This window comes from Erpetoichthys calabaricus, chromosome 4, assembly GCF_900747795.2.
Source record: "Erpetoichthys calabaricus chromosome 4, fErpCal1.3, whole genome shotgun sequence".
Taxonomy (NCBI): Eukaryota; Metazoa; Chordata; class Cladistia; order Polypteriformes; family Polypteridae; genus Erpetoichthys; species Erpetoichthys calabaricus.
In genome coordinates, this window is record NC_041397.2 from 170,092,681 (window position 1) to 170,120,556 (window position 27,876).

At 36.7% G+C, this 27,876-nt stretch overlaps 1 protein-coding gene across 1 annotated transcript in view; it reads left to right on the top strand.

Moving 5' to 3' along the window:
* The window catches only part of tfg (trafficking from ER to golgi regulator), a 146,278-nt gene extending 119,623 nt beyond the window's left edge, over nt 1-26,655 (top strand). Inside the window, exons 7-8 of the mRNA XM_028799937.2 lie at nt 13,573-13,665; nt 25,782-26,655. Of these exons, the coding sequence (XP_028655770.1) occupies nt 13,573-13,665; nt 25,782-26,173 (485 nt within the window). The 3' untranslated portion in view covers nt 26,174-26,655. The remainder of the gene's footprint in view (nt 1-13,572; nt 13,666-25,781) is intronic.
* The last annotated feature ends 1,221 nt before the right edge of the window (nt 26,656-27,876 follow it).

Genomic DNA, 27,876 nt, shown 5'->3' on the forward strand with positions numbered 1-27,876 from the left:
ATGATTAACACTTCCATTTTTGAAAGCATTCTTTGTTTACTGCATTTTTTCACACCTGCCTAAAACTTTTGCACAGTACTGTGTATATAATATATTCTATATATATATATTCTATATACAGTGGAACCTCGGTTCACGAACGTCTCGGTACACATACAAATCGGTTTACGACCAAAAAGTTCGCCAGGCTTTTGCCTCGGTTCATGACCACACACTCGGTATACGAACAAGCCAGGTTCCCTTTCGGTTTGTACATGTTCAGTCTCTCCCTGTGCATTTCCTGTGCAGCGAGCAAGAGAGAGAGAGAGAGAGAGAGCGCGACACACACACACAGGCAGCGCGAGAGAGAGAGAGAGAGACAGACCACACACACACACATGAGAGAGAGGCGTATACACACTGGCGCTCCAGGCTCGCAAAAGAGAGACACACGCATAGGCGCCCGAGCGAGAGAGGGAGGGAGGACTGGACGCATAAGGTAGAAAAGGCTTGTTTTTGTTTTCAGTTCTGTTTACAGTGATCGGTTCCTAGCGTGCATTGTTGCAATGTTACTTTTCTTGGTGGTTTATTAAATTACGGATTTTTCAAATGTTCATTTTTTCCCCTGTGCTTAAAACTCATTAAAAAAAAAAAAAAAGTGTTTTTAGCGAGCGGTTCCTAGCACTATAGCGCAAACTATTGCAGTGTTGGTTTTCTCAGTGTTATTCAATGTTTTTACATTTAGTTTACTATTACGCTGTGCATTCTATGGTATAATTAACTATATTTGTGCTTAAAAACTAAAAAATATATATATTTACATACAGCTTGTACGGTCTGGAACGGATTAATTGTATTTACATACAATCCTTTGGGGAAATTTCTTCGGTTCCACTGTATATATATATATCTAATCTGTCTATATATCAATCATTAGTCACTCCAAAACTATCCGTCCATTCAAACATATATTCAGACCCCTTCACTTTCTGCACACTTTACTGAGTTTAGATTTAATTTGAAATGGATACATTGACATTTTTATCTCATCAATCTACACTCAGTAATCCATAATGACAAAGTGAAAACATGTTTTCAGAAAGGTCTGCAAATTTTTAAAAAATATATATCTGAAATTTCTCATTCAATTCTTAAGTCTCATTGGTAGCATTTATGGCTTTTAGTATTCTTGGGTAAGTCTATACAAGCTTTGCACAAATTCTTACTGGCAGATCCTCTCAAGCTCCAGTAGATTCAGTGGAAAGTATCTGTAAACTGCCATCTTCAGCTCACTGCACAGAGGTTCTATGGGGTTTAAGCCTGTGCTTCAGTTGGGCTTCTAAAGGTCTGTCAGAGAATTCTCCTGATGCCACTCCAGCTTTGTCTTGGCTCTATGGTTTGGGTCATTGTTGTGCTGAAAGGTGAATGATAACCCCAGTTATGTGTCCAGTTGTTTGTGTCATTCTGCCCCAACCTTAACTATGATGCATTTTAGTGAACTATTAATAGATGAGAACTTTGATTGTAAAGATGATAGTAATGAGTTTGCTGTCAAACTTAGATGCAAAACTGTGTGACTGAATACATCCGTCATTGACAGTTTTTTTTCCCCCTTTTTTTTATTCAAATTTTCAAAAACCTTGCTTTAACTTGATGTGATTCAAAACTGAATTATGTTAAATGCTTATCTCCACCCCCTCCCAATATCACCCACCACTGAAAGTAAAAGTACGCTTTAGGAGGTTGTTGCAATATGGTGGAAGGTAGTTTTAAAAACGTAGCTTGGGTAGAGATTTGTGCCTAAGGTGCTAGACTTTTCAATCCACTGCTGACTCTTGGGTTTTCATTCTGACAGGTCGTTGTTAGTGATAAATGTTGTGTTTTCCCAAAAGGAGTTGGATTTACATTAAACAATGAAATAGACAATTCTCATGCTTTGTGTTATGTTATGGTATTACTTAAATAAAAATTTTTAAAAATGGTATTTTAATAATAGGAAATATTCAGATAAATGTGAGACATTCTCTCTTAGTACTCACTGGTTCAGACAATGATGTAATTCTTATATCAAAAGCCAGATGTTGGTTTGTGGTTATTTCTGATGCCATATGCACCATTTTAGCTTTATTATTTTTTTTTTTTTTTTAACTGGAAAGTACAAGCAATTGGTTTAGTTTCAGCCAAATTCCACATTTGAAAATATGTCAGGCAATGTGATATTACAGTGTTTAACTTTGTTTATTTTTAAATTAGAAAAGCTTGCATTGTTTTAACAGCTCTGCTAATATTTACAGTGATCAATTTACAAAATAGTGTGAAATTTCAGAAAGCCTGGATTATTTTTTCTGATATAGAATTGGCATATCTAAAAATGGCTATAATTATAATTTATAATGAATAATTTTTACATCTCCCATAAATTGTATGAATTGCTAATATCTACTTTTGGGGGCATTTACAGTGTTGTTTACAGTGTTGACATATCACTGCAAAATTTGGCAACTACTTTGAGGGCAGTGTTTTACAAATTAAAAAATGAACAAGTCACCATTCTTCCAGGATGTCTACTTCAAAGACTCATTATTTCCTTATAAATGTTAAGTAGAAAAAATAAGCATGATGGGTGAGAGTAAATGTGCTGCAGGATACACCAGATGTAACCAGAGGATGCTGAGAAATGGAAAGGACTTAGTAAAGTTAATCAAAACTTCTAAAGAGCAGTACATATCACCACATGATACCTACAAGGACATTATGATAAAAAATAAATGTTGAGTCCACAGAGTATATCTAAATTTTGAAACTGATGGAACACCACAAATACTGTGTTTACTATCGGGCATTTGTGCACTTTCTGGCCAAAACAAGATGGCAGAACTGCTCACATAAAACTTAACAGTGTCAGCAGATACTAGTTCTGTCCCCCTTAATAGAAGGCACTTATTGCATTGTGACAGATGATGTCTGGTAATTGAGTTGTGTTTGGTTGACAAATACAAATTTCAAAATACTCTATTTTCCCCCACAAAAATCTGGCATATTGGGGGTAAATTAGAATTAACTTGTTCACAGCCAGATTTAAAATTAAAATGTTAAACTGTTTGCATCTCTAGACCTGAGGTATTTATTCTTTCAAGTGCCATTAAAATAAAGTGTATGTGGTAACAATTTCTTGTGTGTTTTTTCAGAATTATAATATTTTAATCTGTCTATACAAAAATAACATTGCGTGAATGCTTTTGATATGTTTCATTCATTTACATGCCTGACCATCTTGTTCTTTTACACATCATTTGGAGTACTTTTATGAAAGTAAGGCAGGCTTAGAGCACTAATAATCCACTTTCCTCCTCAGCATACCAGATACTCTTGTCACTCAGGAAGACAATACTGAAAACTAACAGAAAATCTGTGATATCAGCAATCACTACTTTAAACTAGAGCGTGGTACCAGACAAGGATGCCCCTTGTCACCATTGCCATTGAGCTACTGGCAGTTCACTGTAGAAATGCTGTATGATGATCCCCTTTATGAGATAAAGGGGATTATCAGAGAAGGACTGGAACAGAAAGTTTCTCTGTATGCAGATGATATGGTACTGTATATATCAGATCCACCAAATACTGTGCCTGCAGTCCCAACAGCACTAACAGAATTTCAAAAGATTTCTGTGTCTCAGAATTAATTTTGAATAAAAGTGTGCTCTTCCTAGTGAATTCTCAAGCATACAATATTAGATTGGACACCTTCCCTTTTATCATCGGAGATCAGTTTCAATACCTAGGGGTAAACATCACAAGTACATATAAAGCTCTTTATCAACAAAATCTTGCCGTCTATATAGAAAAAATTAAGCAAGACTTGCTAGATGGTCACCCCTTCATCTCACTTTAGCTGGAAGAATTAACATTGTTGAGATTAATATCCTTCCTAAGCTTCTTTTTATTTCGTAACATTCCAGTATACATCAATAGGTCATTTTTTTAAGAAATTAGATTCAACCATAACCTCATTTATTTGGAATTCAAAACATCCACATATCCAAAGGGTGACCCTACAAAGACCTAAGGCAGAAGGTGGCATGGCTCTACCTAACTTTCAATTTTATTACTGTGCAGCAAACAAACTATAAAAACATGGACACAAATAGATGAACATACACAGGCTTGGTCCGCAATGGAAATAAAATCCTGCAGTACTTCCTTATATTCCTTGCTGTGCACCCCAATAAATACAAGTTATTGCCAATATACTAATAACCCAATTGTGCCTTACTCACTCAGAGTATGGAACCAATGTTGGAAGTGTTTTAAGATAGAGAAACTTTTATCTGTGGCACCTCTGCACAAGAACCACCTTTTTCCACCCTCACAAACATGCAGTTTTTTTTTAATGCCTGAAAAACATTCAGGATTAAATCACTTAGATATCTGTACATAGATAAAGTCTTTGCCTCCTATGAACAATTACACTCCAAATTTAACTTTCCAGCAACACATTTCTTTCACTACCTTCAAATTAGAAACTTTGTTATACAGAACCTGCCCAATTTCCCTCACCACCCACCTACCTCTATACCAGAAAACATATTGTTCAGTCTCAAGGAGTCAGACAGCATTTCCGTCCTATATAAAACTACTTTACAGTCCCTCCCTTTCAAAGATCCAAGAGAACAGTGGGAAAAGGATCTCTTACTCAGCATTTCAGAAAAGGAGTGGAAAGTAGAAATGCACAGAATTCACTCAAGCTCCATACGCTCAAAGCAGAGAATTATTCAACTCAAAATTATATATCGAGCACATCTCTCTCGTTTAAAATTCTCCAAAATGTTTTCAGGGCAAGATCCAACCTGCGAACACTGTAATCAAGTTCCAGCCTCACTAGGCCACATGTTTTGGGCCTGCACCAAATTAACATCATTTTGGGCCAAAATCTTTAAATGCCTTTCAGACAGCCTTGGTGTCACAATCCCTCCTAATCCACTAACAGCTGTGTTTGGGGTACTCCCAGATGGGCTTAGAAGGACTATCAAACTGTAATTGCCTTTACTACACTATTGGCATGTAGACTTCCATCCATCCATCCATTTTCCAACCCGCTGAATCCGAACACAGGGTCACAGGGGTCTGCTGGAGCCAATCCCAGCCAACACAGGGCACAAGGCAGGAACCAATCCTGGGCAGGGTGCCAATCCACCGCAGGCATGTAGACTTATCTTGCTCAATTGGAAGAATTCTAACTCTCCTATTCTAAGTCAGTGGGTAACTGATGTTATATACTGTTTGAAACTGGAAAAAATCTAATTTGCACTTAACAGATCTGTACAAACCTTTTTCAATACCTGGCAGGATCTAATCAATAACATTTTAGAATAAGCATTTAAATTGAGGAAGCAGGTTCTCTCCCCTCTTTTACTCCATTTATCTTTATTCATTTATTTATTTATCTATTCACTTCACTTATCTTTACTGGCATAAAGTTTTACACTGCTGGCCTAGCTCTCTTTCTCAGGGGTTGGGGTTAATTTGTTTAGAACCTCATTTATTTATTTACTAGGGGGCTCCGCCCCCTGCTTGCTTCGCTCGCCCACCCCCGAGTTTGGTTTACCAGATATACAATTTAAAGAGATTGTTATTTTCGTGGGAATTGTTACTTCTGCATTATTTTCACTTTTACTTGAAAACTTTTGTAAAAATAGTACTGTACTTGTCCTTTATTTCCAGCCCAGGGCATGGTTAAATCTCTTTCTCGCAGGACCTATAACACTGCTTGCATTGTGAAGGGGGGTGGCTGAATGCATGCTAAGGAGAAGTGGTTGGATCATCTGCTGGCTTGTTGCTGCTGCTGGCGAGCTGCGTATTCTGCTTGTCGCGCAGCGTGTCGATCATTTAAAAGCCTGTACAGCAGCTGTCCTTCATCCACTTCGCGTCTCTGCTGCTCATGTTGTGAAGGGGGTGGGTTTGGCTGAACGCATGCTAAGGAGTAGCAGTCGGATCATCTGCTGGGTTGCTGCTGTTGGCGAGCTGCATGTTCTGCTTGTTGCTTGTCGTTGTTTTAAGAGCTGGGAGCACATGAACCGCGTCTGCCAAAAACATTCCAACAACTGCTACGTTAGGTGTCCATGAACTTATTTTAAATTTTGTCTCAATGCCTTGACTCGTGTGACGTTAAACTGTCTCACAGGATGTCAAATTGTCTTCCGAGAAGATAACGTCTCGTCTCCTTAGTCTCCCTTCCAAGATTCTTTTTTATAATAGAAAGATTTATTTATGTATTTTTTTTTTTTTTTTTATTTAGCAAAATGTGAGTTGTGTATGGAATGTTATTTGATTTTAATTAAATCAATAAAATTAAAAAAAAAAAAATAGCAGTCACAAACCAAAGACAGTTCAGCCACTTATCAAACACTTTGCTTTGACAAAACTGCTGGTGGAAAAAGCAAGACTACACCATAAACAGAATCCCTACAAATACAAAGGAATAAATGCTGCCCTCAATTTCACACAAAACACAGCTTACATATGAAGTAGCATTGGAATCCAAATTGTGATTACACATGGCTCATGTATAGCAAGATAATATAATAATAGGCATATGTAGATGGCTGAGATGCCCACATTCAACTGGGTCATTTCAAAATGGATCACTAGCTAGGAGTTATTTAATGCACTTGGTACTTTGAAAGGAAAGGTATGAATGATACTATAGTCATGCAGTATCTACAAGTAAATCCCCAGTAAGACATGGAATCCGGGTCTTTGTATCTGCTTGAAATAAAAGTGAAAACTGAAAACTTTCACACATTAGTTAAATATCTACTGGAGATACAAAATTGATTTTGAAAACCCATTGTTACTTTGGCAAGTAAATCAGAAACAAAATAACTGTGAGGAGTTTATTTTTGTTAATAGGTAAATAATAAAGTTTTACTTCAACATTTTTGGGTCAGCTTTTCTAAAGAGGTCAAAATCTCTCTCTTTTCCAAGTTAAATTTTAGCCTAATTGACATGCTTGATGTTGCATTCTGGAAATAGTTGTCAGACAGATTGACACATACAGGCTGCACAGTTGTTATATTTTACTGGTTCTAGCAGTGCTACATTTTTTAATGTTTAAATTAGAGATGCTCCAATCAATTAATCGCCTATCTAAATCAGCTGATTTTCACTAAAAAAGACTGTACATTGGCAGATCACAAAAACTGGTGTTTACAACCCCTTATTTTGTACGTTTTACAGTAATTTAGTTGCAGTGCTCCTTTACACAAGGTATTACAGTAGTTTAGTTTTTTTGGAGTAAATTTACCTACAGTGTAAACAAAAAGCAGCGAGTTGTGGCTGGTTTTACCAGAAAGCGAAAGGCAATTGGAATACTAGCCTTTATATTAAAGAAAGTGGAGTAATAAACTGAGAAAAAGGAATCAGAGTTGTCTTGTGCAATTAGACAAACAGCAAGAAAAGATACTTTAATGAATTCAGACCATTTTATTTTATCCTTCAAATTAAAATGGATGCCATTTGAGTTTGGACTGTGAGCTTGTGCAGCAGCTTACACTTTTAATTGGATAAAGATAAAGATTTGAAATTGCTGCTTAGTAAACATTAGGCTTTTTTTAAAAGAATTATACTGTGTTATTTGTTGCTTTGTGCTGTTTTGGTAAGAAACAAGTACTACATATTTAAAATGGTAATCCATATTTATAATTTCACCTCAAGAATTACAAATGTCTAGGTGATACGCTGAAGAAAAAAAATACTGTATAAATATAGTAAATATATATTTTAACAGGAAACAGTTGTAGTGCATTTATTATTTTAAATTATTAAAACCTATAAGTGCATGTACTGTATAATTATTTAAGCAGGGTTTAATTGCCAATATCAATTAATTGATTATCTGAGAATATATAATTTTTTTTGTTGTTAGAGAAATGGTGAAAGCTACTTTTTTAATTAAACTTTTTCAGAGGAGTACATTAAAAAATTAATATGACAGTTTGTAATTATGACAAGCTTATTTATTTTCTGCCATATGTATTATGTGTACAAATTTGTGTATATATGCTATTAGTTAAAGTATGTATTGTAAGGAAATTTTATCTGTTTTAGTATTTTTGTGGTCTCTGAACAATAAGCATACAAAATGTAGTTTTGTTCATAAAAAAGAAGAGTTAATACCTGTTGTCTATATTTTAATTATACTGTAAAAATACCGAACAGCTCTTATCATGGGGTCCGGTACCCCATACTCTCGGAGCACCCCCCACAGGATTCTCTGAGGGACATGGTCAAACGCCTTTTCCAAGTCCACAAAACACATGTAGACTGGTTGGGCGAACTCCCATGCACCCTTCAGGACCCTGCTAAGGGTGTAGAGTGTTCCGGGCACGTCCAACCGGGAGGAGGCCCCGGGGAAGACCCAGGACACGCTGGAGGGACTATGTCTCCCGGCCTGGGAACGCCTTGGGATTTCCCCGGAAGAGCTAGAAGAAGTGGCCGGGGACAGGGAAGTCTGGGCATCTCTGCTCAAGCTGCTGCCCCCGCGACCCGACCTCGGATAAGCGGAAGAGGATGGTGTTTTTTTTTTTTTTTTTAATGGTGTAAAAATACCACTGTTTACACTTTAATACAGGACATAAGGCTTCTATGTTTGTGATTATGAAGGAACTTGGTGTAAGTTTTTTAAAGGGAAAAAGGGAAAAAAAAAATCGGAATTGGGCTATCAAGTAACATGAAATTGTTGATTGATGTTGGCCTTAAATAACCTTATTGGAGCCTCCCTAGTTTAAATCTTAATATTATTTCAGTATGTATATTCTATAAAAGTAATTCAGACCGATGGTGAATATGATCCTCTTGACAGTAGTATAATATACAGTAATCCCTCACTATATCGCGCTTCGCCTTTCGCGGCTTCACTCCATCGAGGATTTTATATGTAAGCATATTTAAATATATATCGCGGATTTTTCACTGCTTCGCGGGTTTCTGCGGACAATGGGTCTTTTAATTTCTGGTACATGCTTCCTCAGTTGGTTTGCCCAGTTGATTTCATACAAGGGACGCTATTGGCAGATGGCTGAGAAGCTACCCAACTTACTTTCTCTCTCTCTCTCTCTCTCTCTTGCGCTGACGTAGGGGGATGTGAGCAGGAGGTGGCTGTTCGCACACCTAGACGATAGGGACGCTCGTCTAAAAATGCTGAAAGATTATCTTCACGTTGCAATCTTTTGTGCAGCTGCTTCCTGAAACGACATGCTGCACAGTGCTTCGCATACTTAAAAGCTCGAAGGGCACGTATTGATTTTTGCTTGAAAAACAAACTCTGTCTCTCTCTCTTTGTCTGCTCCTGACGGAGGGGGTGTGAGCTGCCACCTTCAACAGCTTTGTGCCACAGTGCTTCGCATACTTAAAAGCCAAACAGACCTATTGATTTGTTTGCTAGAGATTGTTTTCTCTATCTATGTGACATTCTGTGCTCCTGACACGCACTCCTTTGAAAAGGAAGATATGTTTGCATTCTTTTAATTGTGAGACGGAACTGTGATCTCTGTCTTGTCATGGAGCACAGTTTAAACTTTTGAAAAAGAGACAAATGTTTGTTTGCAGTGTTTGAATAACGTTCCTGTCTCTCTACAACCTCCTGTGTTTCTGCGCAAATCTGTGACCCAAGCATGACAATATAAAAATAACCATATAAACATATGGTTTCTACTTCGCGGATTTTCTTATTTCGCGGGTGGCTCCGGATCGCAACCCCCGCGATGGAGGAGGTATTACTGTACAATACTTTTAACAGTACAGTAAAAAGTGAGCATGGCATGCGCACAGTATTTCATTAGCAACTGTCCACAGATTGATCTATCAGTGGTCAGGCATGAAACAATCCTGATTGACTGCAGAATTTGCAGTCAACCACAGGGCAATGCTACCTTTGCACTCTTCAAAGCTGCTAATTCACACTAACTTCAGCATAATGCAAACTCACACCCATTACACTCCAAAATAAAAACAGAAACTTTTGAAATAATGGGAATACTGTATCACCAATCCTTGACTGCAGCATGAATAAGCCCACAAAATGACTAAGCGATGTCTTAAAGTTTATATTAGAACATTTTAAAAGTCAACTTTCATGCTAAATTAAGAATAAATAGAGCAGAAGAAAAAAAATCAACATCTTAGAAAGAATTAAAGACTTAAACCATTTAAGCTTGTACAGGTTACAATAATAAAACCAGACTTTCTCCAAACTCAGTGAAAAGTCTTGTTATCATAGAAATCAAAGTACCTTGCAGGGTTTGTGGAATTGAAAGAACACCAAAATACTGAAATTCGGGCTGCATTGGTGATGGAAATTAAGAAAAGCTGCATTTGAGATGCTATGATTTACAAGACATTTTTACAAACCAAACTATATGTTGTTAGATGTTTGTCTGCCAATATACACTCTTGACGAAATCCAGTATCACTTACTAAATTAAGTAACTTACAAATGTGTAAGGTTATTTTTTTCCTTATTGCTTGGGAGAACATTACACCATGTATTTTTTCTTCTTTAAAAATGGGACTTGATTAAATGCTGTACATGTTCCTCACAGAGACAGTTTTTGTGTGGCAAAGGTTAATGAAAAATTAATTTTTCAGGAAAACGCACGTGGTTTAAAAAAATAAAATGCATGCATTGTATCTGTAGCTAGGATTTCAGAACATTGTTACACTCTACAATATTTGTCACAATTATTGCTGATATGAAGCTATCTGTAATAGCTTACCTCCATTCAAAATATAATAATGTTATGAGCTGGCTTATCAATTTCTTTTTCCTTCTCAAGCAACAACTAATCTATGCAGTTGTGATTTGAATCAACATCTTCCAGAATAAGGAAGGCACAGTATTTGTTTCCCCTATTTCAGTTGGCTTTCAGTTCACTTAATTCCTACGCAGGATATAAACGTCATCTTCCCCTAAGATACATATGTTTCCGTTTTTTGTTTCAAGGCACTCATGGACTGAAAATTGATATACAGCCAGAAAAACAAACATTCATTTCACAATCTTTTTAAAGTCTGCCAATTGGAGAACCCCACCATGTAGTGAAATGTGGAAGGAGCTTGGAACAAATTCTCAGTAAATTACTGTAGAAATTTCAATAGATAGGTAAATGGAAAGAGTGAAAAACTACTCTTACTGGAACTGTATCGTTTTTTTCAGTTGTGACCTTTAGTCCTCACCCATGTTATAAAATGTCATGTAATAAATGCAAAGCCTTTTGAGACAGTATTAGTTCATCCTGCTAATTAGGCATTATTTAACTAAAACCTTCACAATTCCCAATTTGTTACTGGATGCACATTAATTTGTGTGTTTAATACAAGGGCCTAACAACTCAGACTCGCAATCCCTGTTTGTACACACAAGTTGGTACATATGTTGAGATGTGAGAGAGCCTGTCGTAGATCATCATGTTGAGGGCCTTGGGCTGTAGCATAAATCAGTATTAAATATTCCTAGACATTCTCCCATTACTAAAGCATTTTCATCTGTGGTAGGCAATCATACATGCACCTCAAGACTGGCTGGCAGATTTAGGATAGAATGTAAAAATATTTTATTTTCACACATTTTCCTACCTTAAAGTGTTTGTGACATCCCAGGTTAGGCGTGATTGTTATATTATCCAAATTTAATTAATCCCAAATGGTTGTTTTCTAATTATTCATAATGGTGAATTTGAAGCAAAAAGCCGATTCCTCTGTGTTCCTCAGCAGACATGTAGTATTTTAGCTCTGTAAAATGTATATCCCCTGTACATTCATTTTAGAGATGCTATACATTTTTTTTCCTTCATTTTGCCATATGACATTTGAGGAGCAATTTTGATAAATGGAGTTCTGGTCAAAAGAAAATTTCTAATAACTTTTGGGAATGTTTTAATGGCAGGGATTCCCAGTTGTGAGGCCATTCACTAAAAAAGTATGACAGAGTGCTTGGACTGGAAAAACCATGCCTTCTCCTTTAGGTTGGCCTTTGCCCAAAAGAGTGGGATATTGATGACTTTTCTACTTAAACCGTACATAAAATTGTATGAGAATTAGAGATTAGAGATGCTGTTACTATTTTTTATTTGGTATCCTAAACCAGGGAAATGCTGTTCCAGTTTACATGAGCAAACATCCATACACATTCAAAGACCACTTTTTCCATTGGACTGTTGTTGGGCCCGGGCACAAATCCTTGCAGGAACCAACTCTTAAAGGGGGACTAGTTCACCATAAGATGCACTTATTCATGTTAGGCCAATTTAGAATGACAATGGATCTTAATATATTCACACCGTTATTGCATGAGAGGAAGCTGAAGTAATGAGAGAAACTTCCAGAGCCAACATGCTACCCATAACATAATTAAATATTTAATCAAAATGTTTTGTGTGATGAACCGCCCACATAAATACATTTCTAATCTGATATTGTGACTAATGACTTGTTTCATATCTTAATAATAGCTCTTTATGAAATGTGTCATTTTATTAGTAAGGAGGTTATAGTGGTGCTGAGATTAGTGAAGACCTGAATTCAGCTCTGTTATTTGATGTCTTCAGCAATGGCAGTCTATAGTAAATGTTTTGCACTTATTCTTTAACACTTCCTATTTCCATTTTAAATAATTAGAAGATGAGAGACAAAATATTGCACATTAATTTTTCATTACATGGTGGAATTTGCTTTAATAACCAATAATAAATTAGTATTAGTACCCAAATAACGAGTTGAGATCACGAGTATCTGTAATTGATCGATTGATTGGCTCTGTGCCAATTACAATCAATCTGTGGGAGCCAGAATTCTGGCTGGGTTATAGGGGATCAAATGCTTATTTCTCTCAATGACATGCAAATCAATTTATAACTTTTATGTAATGTGTTTTTTCTGGATTTTTGGTTGATATTCTCTCTTTCTCTCTCTCTCTCTCCATTAAAATGAAACTACCATAAAATTTTCAGACTGTTCATTTCTTTGTAAGTGAGCAAACTTTCAAATTCAGCAGGGGATCAAGTACTTATTTCCCACACTGTATATACGATACATAGATACAACTCAAACAGTTTTGTAATTGGAGGCTAACACATGAATCATTTAGCTGTTTTTCTTAGTACAGAACATCATTTGTGTCAACACTTGGACTTTTGCATCACTTTGTTTTCTTAGAAGATTTCAGTCAAAACCAGCATTTCAGTTTGTCAGTTTTTTCACATTTTATGTCACTTGAAAAGACAACACAGTATCAATTGTGTGCTGACATTTTCTTTTAATGCTGCATTTTCCATCTCTGGGCTGTATTCAGTGTAATATTAATAAGGAGCTTCTTCTCATTTTGTGCGCATTCAAGCATAAGTAAAATGTAATTATGACTGGAGTCATAAACTAGTTAACCTTTTAACATCATCTTTGTTTTTATTCATTTTGGTAACTAGTTAACCTTGTAACATCATCTTTGTTTTTATTCATTTTGGTAATAACACAAGTTCCAGCCCTAGATTTTCCTACCAAGGACACATTAAAGTTAACTGTATGCTGTATTTTTAACAGGTCAGATGTATCCGCAGTACCAGCAGCAAGGTGGATATCCTCAGCTTCCATCACAGCCTCCACCTCCCCAGCAGTATGGACTGCAGTATTCAGGTATGTGGAGCAATGACCTGCAGTTGGAAAACCATAGTATATAGTAAAGAAGACACTTTCCTTTCTTACAGTACCAGACAAAGTGAATTGTTTCCACAGAACATATATGGGGTTTCTATTCCATCCATCCATTTTCCAAACTTGTTGTTTGACATTAAACAATGTTTTATATTGGAAATACTGCAGTATACTGTGTTCTTAATTACTGGATTTGCTTGGCTCTCAACAACCCAATGATGAACAAAATATTTCAGAAAAAGGAAATTTTTTTCATTAATTTTTAGGACTAAAATGAGAAGTATACCAAAATTACAATATAGATGTGACATATATAGTAGTATTGATAGGAAATATTCAATGAAGCATTTTTTCCACAGCGAATATGCTGTATTCGCTGGTGACCTTGTTAGCCAATATTTCCCTGGAAATTTATCATGTGGCCAGCTTAGACTAACATTTTTTTTCTCAGCACACCATGATACTTTCCAAGGCCAGTGTGATATCACAGAGACATAGCAGCCATGCACAGAACTTCTATATATGCTTTACTGTAAGTGTACTCCACCTCACATTTTATGTCAATTTTGCATCACTGCCCAATCTGCATAGTGCATGTGTGATATTACTCCCCGATGTGTACTTCAGCTAGATTTGCACCCTACATGCATTAAAAAAAACAAACAAAAAAAAAAAAAAAACCTTGCAGTGTTGTGCGGACAATAATGAGAAAATTATTGGCACCAAATATATAGCGGTGATCTTTGTGCGTTCACTCACTCTCCACTCCATTGCATGGCTAATTTTGTATGTTGGCCGAACGCATGCGTAATTAGCTATGCACCACACCTATGAAACAAAACAAGTCTTAAAGGAGCCCTTCCATGAGACTTTGTGAAATAATAATAATAACTAAAGATTTATTATTATTTTAAAAGCTGTCTCTGTTCTCCTGATGGAAGGAAAAAAAGAGAAACATCTGCACGGATCAGAAAAAAATACATCCTAGATGCTTGGATCTATGACTTCAAACAATGGAATGAACAAGTCCCATGCCACTGCTTCATGGCATAGCCAACATGTGCCCCGAAGACTGGAACTCTATGAGAATAATGAACTCCTTCCAGAGAACTCCTTACCTATTGACTTCAATTTATTTTGTTAAATTTGGCAAAGTGCCTAAACATTTCTGCGATTTTGCTGAACTCATAATGAAGCAAACTCAGTGTGGTTCGCTCATCATTAATGGCTAGTTACAGTAGCCTACTTAAAACATGTAATGTGTTACCTGCTTCAAACTATTAGTATTGTATGATAAAGTAAGTCCAGTTTTTCTTTATTTAGAAAGGGCACACTTCCTGTATACACCCAGACTAACTCATATGGGGTTTATTTAGAGATGCCAGTTAACTTAACTGGATTTCTTTAAAATGTGGGAGAAAACCGCATTACCTGAAAAAGACTGATAAGTGCACAGTAAGATGATGCAAATTCAAAACACACACTCGTAAAGCTGCACAAATATAAACATTAAATATTGAAATCTCTCATTATAAAAAAAAAAAAATCTTGGAAGGTTGGAAGGAGACGAGACGTGATTTTCTCAGAGAGCCACTTTCACATCCTGCAAGACGAGTCTTTGTGCCAAGAGATTTAACCATGCCCGAGACCAGAAATAAAACAAAGAGTAGATGACAAAAATAGAACGACTTGAAGAATTCAAAATGTTGGCGGGTTACACATGCAGAGCAGGTTAGAGATAATGGAAGTACAAAAATTCGAAAATCTCAAAAAATGTATAGTAAAGACTATATTAGCACAAACAAACAGAAATTATTACTCGGTGAAATAACGGAACAGCGAAAGAGATTGAATATATTTTACGGATTTAAACTTTAAGTCGGAGACTTGTAGATCGTATAATTCTCCGATCGGCGGCAGCAGCAGCAAGCCAGAACCTGATTGAGTAAAAAAGGAGGTTAAAAAAAAAAAACTATTTGTTTCCCATTGTATCACTGTTTTGGAGGAGCAACCGCATCTCCTTGAGGTGCATTCAGCCCCCCTCTTCACAGTGCAAGCTGCAGAGATGCAAAGTGGCTGGCAGGTAGCACTGGGGGGTTTTTGCCGGTTGGGTTGGTGAGCGAAGCAAGCAGGGGGCGAAGCCACCTAGTATTAAAGAAAATAAAGTAGTTAAAAAGAAGAAACCGTGGACAGCTACACAAATCCATTCTTTTGTGTTTTGTGCCCTTACTATCACAGTTTTGACCAAAAACAATAGAATTGTAAAAACCCAATGGAGCTGTGGATTATTTTTTCACACCTAAACCTGTAGGTGAACGCCTTTAGAAATATAGAGCCAATTCTGTTTTTCTAAACTATATGTCATAAACTGATTAGGAATAACAAAATTTTTCTTTGTTTATTATATAGAGTAAAAATACGTATCAAAGTTAAAATCATATACAACAGTTCAACTTAAATGGACACTGTCATCATATCACTATTAACTACAAAAGTAACTTTGAAGTTAGAAAGTCCGAATTATGGCAAGAATAGAGGTCTTCTAACATATGGAAATGTACTGTGAGCTACTGTCAAACCACAGAAAGTTAAAAGAATGAGGATCATCAAGCGTGTCCTTTGATCTTTTAAAAGAGAATAAAATGCTGTTAATCTCTGTAAACACCAACATACTTCATTACCACATTGTTCCTAAAGACCAAATCCTTTTGTAACAAATCAACAGTAAATATGTTAAGTTCAATTTCAGGTGGACATTATTGGCATGTCAGCTATACTTGGGCAGTAAACACAGTGATACCAAATGTTGTCTCCTAGGACCACAGTGCAACATAAACAAGTTCTGTCTGGATACTGCAGGGAGGGCCACATACAAGGAGGATTTGTACATATAAATAAATCTGTAAATATGTGGAATTAAGAAGTCAAAGAATACTGTACAATTTTCACAGTGAAATCTAGCATAGGGTATAAAAATACTAAATTGATTTTAGCTGTAAATTTAGTAAAAACTAGAATATTTATTGTGTTTATGCTTGACATAGTAACTCACTTATGCATATACCCAAATAATTATAACAGAATGAAATGTAAATCAAAGTGGGAACTCCTTCTGTTTTATGTTTATGCTGTGTCATACTGGATTACTGTTAATTTGCTATAAAAAAGCAGATAATTTAGTTCATTGGGTACAATAGTGCTGAATTTTGTGTGTGTGTGTATGTGTAGTCATTTTTTTTATTGTAAGTAAATTACAGTACAAATAGGTGAGAAGCTAAACATGGTTTTTATATTACCGTTAAAACATCTTAAGCAAGGACATCAATGAAAGAAAGAGACCCCAACAAAAACACCCTCCCACTCACGCTCCCACCCAATTCTGGAGCTCTGGGTCAAAAGAAATAAAGAAAGAGAAATGTTAAATGGTATCAGTCCTTACTTTCAGAATTTTTTTTTCTGAAAGACACCTTTCAAAGCATCTCATGGAAGCATTATTACCTATTAAAAACATCTGCATTTGGTGCTGAATTCAAAAACCCAAGAAGAGCCCAAGCTTAGCCGTAACATTTTACGATCTGTATGCAGCCCCCCAGACCAACCAATAACACCACTACTACTTGTGTGTCTGGCCTGATGATTTCACTTTCAGTTAAAAGATTGCTTTTCTTGAAATTCCTTGTCAAGTTTTTTCTGGGGTCTGCTCCAGTGCTACTTTAACACTGGAATTCCTGACGCCTACGAAAAAAGTCGTAATCCTGGGACACCTTAAATTCCTTTGCACCTCCTCATCAGCATCTTTGTTTTGCAAATGTGTCAATCAGAATGAACCTCAAGCAGCCTGCTATCCCATCCCCCACAGACACAGCTGAAGTTCTCCCAGCTGAAGTCTGTTTATTTGGGTGTGAGTTCCATGTCTACAATGATCTGGATAAATGTAGGAAGACAGGAAATTCGATGCAAGAAATGTTCAATACATAACTAAAACAGAAACCTTTTTCATGTTATTGTTAAAATTGATAAAATGTTGATGTGAAATGTATAATGTGTGAAGACTGAAGTTCAAATATCAAATCAACACTTTCACAAATGGTATAACAAAAGAAGTGCACCTTTATTCAAGAATAAAACTAAATAAAAAAAATTAAAGTAACTACAAGATACCATGAAGACATGACTGATTAGAAACCAACGAAAAACAAATTATTCAATTTACATGTTGCTGTCAAAATGAAAAAACTGAAACCCATTTATCAATTGCATGGGTGGGTTATACAGTAGGTAAGAACAGGCACTTCTAAATGAAGAGGTTGCAGGTTCGATCCTGGGTCTTCCCTGAATTTTCCATTTTGGGTAGTGAGCTGCCATTATTACTATTTTATAATAAAAACATTCATTTTATTTGAGTCTGTAACACCCGTTGCAAATTTTTGCTACTTGTAAAAGTTAGTATTTTTTTTTTCTGTTTTATTCTTGCCATTACTATTCACGTGGTACAACAAACTTGCCTCTCCCTCTCTGAGTTGATGGTGTTTATCTCCATTCTTTTCACAAGAGCAGCGATGACCACAGTTGGTGCTGTGGTTGATGCCTGGTCAGAACTGTTTGTTGTACCGGCAAGTAAAGATACGGTGACTGCTGTCAGACTGCCATGCGACATTTACACTTTGACAACAAAGACACTGTGCAGAACGTGTGAAAAACAACAGATTTGTGTGTGCATGTGCATTGCTACTTCTTATTTAGGAAATAATCCCAGTCATCCCACGGGAGAAGGACGTTCTGAGACTGTGGTCATAAAGCCATTTCTGGACAAAGGCAGAACCGTAAAAACAGACCACTTCATGTCGCTTTCGCTGGCTAATAAACTGCTGCACTGCAACGCAACTGTGTGCAATTCTACATGCTAGCATTTAAATCTGGCAGAGCCATGTTGACTGTGTATGCCCCCAAAAAGAAGTCTGTCTGCATTTTCAGTACCATGCACCATAACGAGGAGATTGGGTAAGATATAAAAAAAAATTTTTTAATGACAAATCATGTTCAAATAACAGTGTTTTCACATAATTGTGTTTTCGTGTATGGATGTTTATGTGTGTGCGTGAGAGCAGCAGAGACAGATTTGATATCATTCAAGTGGTTACTGGAATATAAAAACACTTTCACAAAGGTATAACAAAACCAAGCGTGCTTTTATTCAAAACTGAATAAAAAAAATTAAAATAACTACAAAATACCAAGAAGACATGACTCACCAGAGGGGGCTTGTCGGTCTCATGGTCTGGAACCCCTACAGATTTTATTTTTTTCTTTCCAGCCGTCTGGAGTTTTTTTTTTTGTTCTGTCCTCACTGGAACGGACCTTACTCTTACTCTATGTTAAATAGTGTTGTCTTATTTTAATTCTTACTTTGTCTTTTATCTTCTTCATCATGTAAAGCACTTTGAGCTACATTATTTGTATGAAAATGTGCTATATAAATAAATAATGTTGTTGTTGTGTGTCTGCTTATATCCCTTCAACTATATCTTTTTTCAGTTAGCAAAAATGTACACCGGGTGTTAAGACTCAAATCAAATATATGTTTTTATTATATAATAATAATAATAGCAGCTCACTACTCAAAATCTGGAGAACCCAGGTTTGAACCGCCAATTTCTTGATTACAAGACAGCAGTTCTTATCTCTGCACCAGCCAAGTAGACATGTTAGCACTCTGTCAATTGATAATTGGGCTTCAGTTTTTACACATTGCCAGTAAAATGTAAACTGAATCATTACTTTTTCTTTGGTTATATTCTTGTTATACCTTATGAAAGTGTTTATTTGATATTTGGACTTTTGCGTCTGACATCAGCTGAGTCGGTGGGGGATGGAATAGCAGGCTGCTTGCTGCCAGTGCTTATTGCCACATTTGCAAATCAAAGACACTGAAGAGAAGGTGCAAAGGAATTTAAGGATTACGACTTTTTTCGTAGGCTTCAGGGATTCTAGTGTTAATGGTAAAGAGTCCATGCATACACCCGCCGCATATGATAAAGGACATGCATGAAACAATAAAGTAGCAGCTCCTTTTGTGCCACAGTTGGTGTTTTAATTAAAATGATAGAGAACATATTTTGATGTTATCTTCTGTATGTACATTAATTCAGAAAGTGCATTGTATGCAGGATAACAAAGGAAAAGTAGTTATGTAAAAGTTTAAAAAAAAAACTCTCTCTTTATATAAATATATATATATATAATATAATGTAATATACAGTCATGGCCGAAATAATCAGCACCCCTGGAATTTTCCCAGAAAATGCACCATTTCTCCCAGAAAATTATTGCAATTACAAATGTTTTTGTATATACATGTTTATTTCCTGTATGTGCATTGGAACAACACAAAAAAACAGAGAAAAAAAGCCAAATCTGACATCATGTTAAACAGAACTCTAAAAATGGGCAAGACAAAATTATTGGCACCCTTTCAAAACTGTGGGTAAATCGTTTTATTTCAAGCATATGATGCTCGTTTGATCTCACGTGTGGCAAGAAACAGGTGCTGGCAATATAGCAATCACACCTGAAGCCAGTTAAAATGGAGAAAAGTTGACTCAACCTTTCTGTTGTGTGTCTGAGTGTGCCACACTAAGCATGGAGAACAGAAAGAAGAGCAGAGAATTGTCTGAGGACTTGAGAACAAAAATTGTGGAAAAATATCAACAATCTCAAGGCTACAAGTCCATCTCCAGAGATCTTCATATTCCTTTGTCCACTGTGCGCAACATAATCAAGAAGTTCACAGCACATGGCACTGTAGCTAATCTCCCTGGACGTGGACGGAAGAGAAAAATTGATAAAAAACTGCAACGAAGGATAGTCTGAATGGTAAATAAACAGCCCCAATCAACTTCAAAACATGTTCAAGCTGTTCTGCAGACTCAGGGTGCAACAGTGTCAGCTCGAACTATCCATCGACATCTGAACGAAATGAAACACTATGGCAGGAGAGCCAGGAGGACCCCACTGCTGACACAGAAACATAAAAAAGCCAGACTGGAGTTTGCCAAAATGTACTTGAGGAAGCCAAAATCTTTCTGTGCGAACGTCTTGTGGACAGATGAGACCAAGGTAGAGCTTTTTGGTAAAGTTCATCATTCTACTGTTTACAGAAAACGGAAAGAGGCCTACGAAGAAAAGAACATAATACCTACAGTCAAACATGGTGGAGATTCTAAGATGTTTTGGGGATGTTTTGCTGCCTCTGGCACTGGATGCCTTGACTGTGTGCAAGGCATCATAAAATCTAAAGACTACCAAAAGAGATTGGGACGCAATGTAGGGCCCAGTGTCAGAAAGCTGCGTCTGCGTCAGAGGTCATGGGTGTTCCAGCAGGACAATGACCCCAAACATACCTCTAAAAGCACTCAGAAATGGTTGGAGACAAAGCGCTGGAGAGTTCTGAAGTGGCCAGCAATGAGTCCGGATCTAAATCCGATTGAACACTTATGGAGAGATCTCAAAATTGCTGTTGGGAGAAGGCGCCCTTCAAATCTGAGAAACCTTAAGCAGTTTGCAAAAGAAGAGTGGTCGGAAATTCCAGTTGAGAGGTGTAACAAGCTTGTTGATGGTTATAGGAAGCGCTTGATTTCAGTTATTTTTTCCAAAGGGCGTGCAACCAAATATTAAGTAGAGGGTGCCAATAATTTTGTGTTTGAGTTTTGTGTGAAATGATGTCAGGTTTGGCTTTTTTTCTGTTTTTTTGTGGTGTTCCAATGCACATAAAGGAAATAAACTTGTGTATACCAAAACATTTGTGATTGCAACAATTTTCTGGGAGAAATGGTGCATTTTCAAGGAAAATTCCAGGGGTGCCGATAATTTCGGCCATGACTGTGTGTATATATACAGTAATCCCTCCTCCATCGCGGGGGTTGCGTTCCAGAGCCACCCGCGAAATGAGATAATCCGCGAAGTAGAAACCATATGTTTATATGGTTATTTTTATATTGTCATGCTTGGGTCACAGATTTGCGTAGAAACACAGGAGGTTGTAGAGAGACAGGAACGTTCTTCAAACACTGCAAACAAACATTTGTCTCTTTTTCAAAAGTTTAAACTGTGCTCCATGACAAGACAGAGATGACAGTTCAGTCTCACAATTAAAAGAATGCAAACATATCTTCCTCTTCAAAGGAGCAAACAAATCAATAGGGCTGTTTGCTTTTAGTATGCGAAGCACCGCTCACACCCCCTCCGTCAGGAGCAGAGAGAGAGAGACAGATAAAAAAATCAATACGTGCCCTTCGTGCTTTTAAGTATGCGAAGCACCGTGCTGCATGTCGCTTCACGAAGCAGCTGCACAGAAGGTAGCCAACGTGAAGATAATCTTTCAGCATTTTTAGACGAGCGTCCGTATCGTCTAGGTGTGCTTAACAGCCCCCCTGCTCAATCCCCCTACGTCAGGATCAGAAAAAGTCAGCGCAAGAGAGAGAGAGAAAAGTAAGCTGGGTAGCTTCTCAGCCATCTGCCAATAGCGTCCCTTGTATGAAATCAACTGGGCAAACCAACTGAGGAAGCATGTACCAGAAATTAAAAGACCCATTGTCCGCAGAAATCCGCGAACCAGCAAAAAATCCGCGATATATATTTAAATATGCTTACATATAAAATCCACGATAGAGTGAAGCCGCGAAAGGCGAAGCGCGATATAGCGAGGGATCACTGTATATGTATATGTATATATGTGTATATGTGTATGTATATGTATATATATGTATATATAATATATATATATAATATTTGTGAGCCGCCTAATTTTTGCTTAAAAAAATCTTCACCCTTCAAATAAAAAGTTGCTTCTGTTTCATCTGTTATATATGTTGTATATTCTATCAATTGATGTGTAGCCATTTTAAACTATTGTGAATTAATGTGCACACACTGACGTTAATCAGGTTAAGAAAACACTTGGTGGACTGCCTTTTGCAATACCTTGCAGTAAATATAACTGAAATAAAGAAACGAAAAGTACAAGTGCTGGAAGTAAATTAAAAATACAAGCAGTTGGAGGCATTTAAAAAAGTAAAGGAGCACTTTCTTTATGAAAAATATCTTAAAATCTCATAAAATATCTTAAAATCTCACAGTAATTCATTGTATGAAATTACATTTTTTTGAGGAAAGTAAGGTTTAAGATTTGACCGACTTATTAGAGAACTTTTTCTATAATTATTATAATCCATGGGATAAAATCTCTAGAAATTAAATATATTTTTTATCATGTTATTTTCTTTTATACATACTGACTAGAATTTATTGGTAAATTTTTAGGCTTAGGGCCTATATAAATGAAGTCTGAGCTAAGTATTCTGGCAGACTCATTTTAGTATCTGTGTACATGAAGACGTAGTGTAATTCCAGAGAATTTAAAGGCTGTTTTTATGTGTGAGCAGATCTACATAATTACTGGGTCAAAGCATGCCAAAAACATCAAGTTATGCAGACAATGACATTTAGAAATGTATTTGATCAAGTCAAGCTGTATTATTTTGTGTTAATAAATAAAAAATAGATTTCCTGTGAGTACAGGTGAAATGTGAAGTGAATTTTAATTAACATGTAACATAAGAGAATGTTGTAATTTTACCAAACCTTTTACAAGAAAGTGTTTATTAAAAGAAAGCTTTTTGTCTCTAAACACACACACACACACATATATATATATATATATATATATACACGATTAGGCTTGAGCCCGCAACCTCTTGATGATGAGTCAGCAGTTCTTACCACTGTACTACCAAAGCAGTTGTGACAATGAAGTACACTAACCCGATTTCTTTTTCTTCGGTTATAGTCTTGAATAATAGCGTACTTGTCCTGTTATACTTGTACCTTTTGTGAAAGTGCTTATTTGATATTTGGACTTCAGTCTTCACACATTATACAGCTCCAGGTACCTCACTCCCAGATAAACAAGGCGCTCCGGTTTCCTCCCACAGTCCAAAGATATGCAGGTTAGGTGGATTGGTGATTCTAAATTGTCCCTATTGTGTGCTTGGTGTGTGGGTGTGTTTGTGTGTGTCCTTCGGTGGGTTGGCACCCTTCCCGGAATTGGTTCCTGCCTTGTGCCCTGTGTTGGCTGGGATTGGCTCCAGCAGACCCCCGTGACACTGTGTTCGGATTCAGCAAGTTGGAAAATGGATGGATGGATAGATTATGAGAAGGAATACAGTATGTGAGTTTTATGCTACATTTTTTCAAGTCTATTATTTTTATCTTTCGACACTATTTGCATGGAGATCTAATGTTTGTCTGTTCATATACACTATTGGTCAAAAGTTTTCGAACACCTCAGCTTTTCCAGTTTTTCTTCAAATTTAATCAGTTTAAATGCAATAAATGACCTAATATGGTGAAAAGGTAAGCAGTAAACTGCCAGAGGTTTAAATTTAAACTTTAGGTTAGCAAAAATTGGAAAAAAATTAAATATCAGAATATGACAAATGGGCCTTCTTCAGGTAGCAACTAATAGATTACAACGTACATATGTTCTGCAGAAATTAAAACAAATTAAGCCATGTAAGTTGAAGCAAACAATTTGCACAGGTATCCTTACTTCTGTTAATTACTTAAAGCTCTCCGTCTTAGTAAAGCAGAGTTGGAACAGACTGTGTTACTACACCCTCTGAAGTACTACATGGACAATATTACAGTGATAATGGCAACAAAACGGCAATTAACAAATGAAATGAGACGGAGCATTATGACTCATAGAAGTGTAGGAAATTGCAAAAAAAAAAAAAATCTGTCAGTGAGTACGGTGTCCTACACAGTCTAAAGGCAATTGGAAACTGGAAGAAACTCTGAAAGGAAGAGATCTGACAGACAAAAAAGTAATATCCCAATCAGAAGACATATTTCAGAGGGTCACCAGCGTGTGTGATAGGCGCCTCACAGCACAACAGCTTTGAGAACAGCTTATCAATGGTCGAAAAAAAGCAGACATAGAGGGTCTTTGGTGCTGCAATTAACCAGATCCTTGGTTTTGCTGATGTTAAGATGCAGACAATTTTCTTTTCACCAAGAAGTTCTCCACCCCTTTTATCAGTATATCTCATAAGCGCAGAATCATCTGAGAATTTCTGCAAGTGACACTATTTGGTGTTATATTTATATTCTGAGGTACACACTATAAACAAACTATTTGACACTGTTTTCTTACAAGTTCCACTTAAGACATTAATTCAAAAACTAAAAGCAATAAGCATTCGGTTCATTTTATTTTTACATATAAAAGCTTACAGCACTAATACTAGGTATCAGCTGTAATAGTTTCATCAATACATAATTTATATACATGAGGAAATCAATTGGATTAAATACAAAAAATAATCAGATAAACAAAATAACTATGCAAAGTCCATTAATATTATAACACATAACTGAGATATGGTCAGTTGACCACAGAGGAGATGAAAAAAACTCCAGTAAGCCACATTCCAGAAGAAAAACCTCTTTATACACTTTATATGCATGAAGACCCCTGGATCTGTGTGTGCTGCGTGCCTTTACACTACTGATTTTTTTGCTGGCCGTGCTCTGATATTGCTTGTAAGTAGGGCGTGTCTTGCAAAAATCTCATGTTGTATATCCCCGCGAGACACTCCGTGGCCATTCTCTTTCGTCTCGCGGGTCTTTTATTTGTCTTCCGTGATCTTAACGTGAAGATCACGTATCGTCTCCTAGTCATTCCCTCCCACAGGATTTTTTTTTTTTTTTTTTTTTACAATATATATATAATCTGTACATGTTTATAATATGTAATATTTTTAGCTCCCACCCTCTCTCTCTCTGTCCTTGGCTATTGTCTGTAGTGTTTGTTTTTGTTTCTCTCCACTTGCTCCATTATTATGTCTTTACAACCTCTGCTTATTTTATTGCAAAAAAAAAACCACCTTGTCTGTCTTCACATGTATTTATTCTTGTTTTGTTTTCTTTTATTCAGTATCTCACTATCCTTACCATGTCTGTTCACTTGCTGCCTTCATCATCAAATGTTGTTGTTGTTGTTATTACAATACTGACTTTCTCTTACTTCATTATGCTAGGATACAACCAACAAGCAGCCCCACAGCCATCTCAGCAACAGCAGTTTCCAGCCTACAATCCTCCTACATCCCAGGCAGCTGCTCCAGCTCCAGGATTTGCAGGTCAACCTCAACAGTTACCATCCCAGACTCCTTCGCAGTATGCTCCTGCCTCCTTCCCTCCACAGAACTATACTACTCAAGCTTCCCAGCCTGCCAACTATAATCTGCCTGTAGCATCCCAGCCTGGAATAGCCCCCAGTCAACCAGGTGGAGGCTACCAACCCCGACCAGGTTTCACAGCTCCTCCAGGAAATACAGTTACTCCTCCTCCTAGTGGAGCAAATCCTTATGCACGTAATCGCCCTCCCTTTGGTCAAGGTTATGCCCAACCAGGCCCTGGCTACCGGTAAAGAACCAGTACCTAGCTTTGCCAGCAAAAATCATTGGGCCAACATAGATCCATCCTGATTATTACACAATCCAAAAATAGTATTTTATATTCCTGTTTTCTGTCGATACTTAAATCCAATATGGCAACACCTTGGAACTACTGCCTTTAAACATAACAAAAGTAATAATGATGTATTTTTTGTGCTGCTTGGAAAGTGAACACCAGTTTCCCATTTATGTTATTTTGCATTATTATTTACACTGTTAAAAAGAAAAATTTAAACATATTTTGAAACACTACATTGGTATGTACTAAATCAGTAGTGGGGACTTATTAATGGACATGTCTGAAGGATATTATTAGCTTTAAGCTTTGATCAGTGATTTGTTTTCTTTCTTTTTACTAATATTCAGTTGTACTGATTTCATGCTGGAGTAACACTCAGTGTTCTGTACAAACTACAAAATGCAGTTGGAAAACTAATAAAAGATGGTGATTCGCTTTTTGAATGTTCATTGGTTTTTATTTTACACATTTACATTTTCAGAATCTTAGAGACAACAGTTGTACCTTGAAATCTCAAATTATTGTTTGTATGTTATTTCTGTTGTCTTAAAGTAATGGTGTGTAGGTGGAGCATCAGATAGTTTGTGCAATAGAATCCTAAAAGGACCTTTTAGAGGAAAAAAACAAAGGCTAATGAATAATCTAAAACTTTATATTAGTAGTTAAAGCACTGGACTTTTCACCATGCACACTTATTAGTGCCTTTATCTGCATGTCTCTGAGTAATACTTTTGAATATTGTAAAATGAGACTTGCCAGTAATTGAAGAAGAAAAATGCAACTTTCTGACAAACTCACTGTTTAGTACCAAAAATAAGTAAATGGTTCGTACGCACAAAAATGTTGCAAATGCCTGTTTCCGTGCTCACTTCGAGATGTATAAAAACTAAACTTGCCATAAAGTTACACATATAGTGGGTTATTTGGTCCCCTGCTACATTAGTAAGTTTGCTCACTTACAAAGAAATGAACAGTCTGTAATTTTTATGGTAGTTTTATTTTAATGGAGAGAGACGGAACATCAACCAAAAATCCAGAAAAAACACATTACACAAAAGTTATACATTTATTTGCATATCATTGAGTGAAATAAGTATTTGATCCCCTACAAACCTGCCAGAGTTCTGGCTCCCACAGATTGGCTGTGTGCCCATGTGTTACACAGATTACAATTAATCAATTACAGATAATATTGATCTCAACTCGATATGTATATAAAGCACACCTGTCCACCAAATCAGTTTCTTCCATTCTGCCTCTACACCACCATGGGCATCATCAAAGAGCTGTCAAAGGATGTCAGGGACAAGATTGTAAACCTGCACAAGGCTGGAATGGGCTACAAGACCATCAGGAAGAAGCTTGGTGAAAAGGTTGGTGCAATTATTCAGAAATGGGAGAAATATAAAATGACCATCAATCACCGTCCGTCTGGAGCTCCATGCAAGATCTTGCCTCATGGGGTGAGGATGATCATGAGAAAGGTGAGCGATAAGCCAAAAACTACACGGAAGGAGCTTGTTAATGATCTGGAGGCAGTTGGGACCACAGTCACCAAGAACACCATTGGTAACACACTACGCCGTAATGGATTGAAATTTTGCAGCACCCGCAAGGTCCTCCTGCTCAAGAAGGCACGTGTACAGGCCCATTTTA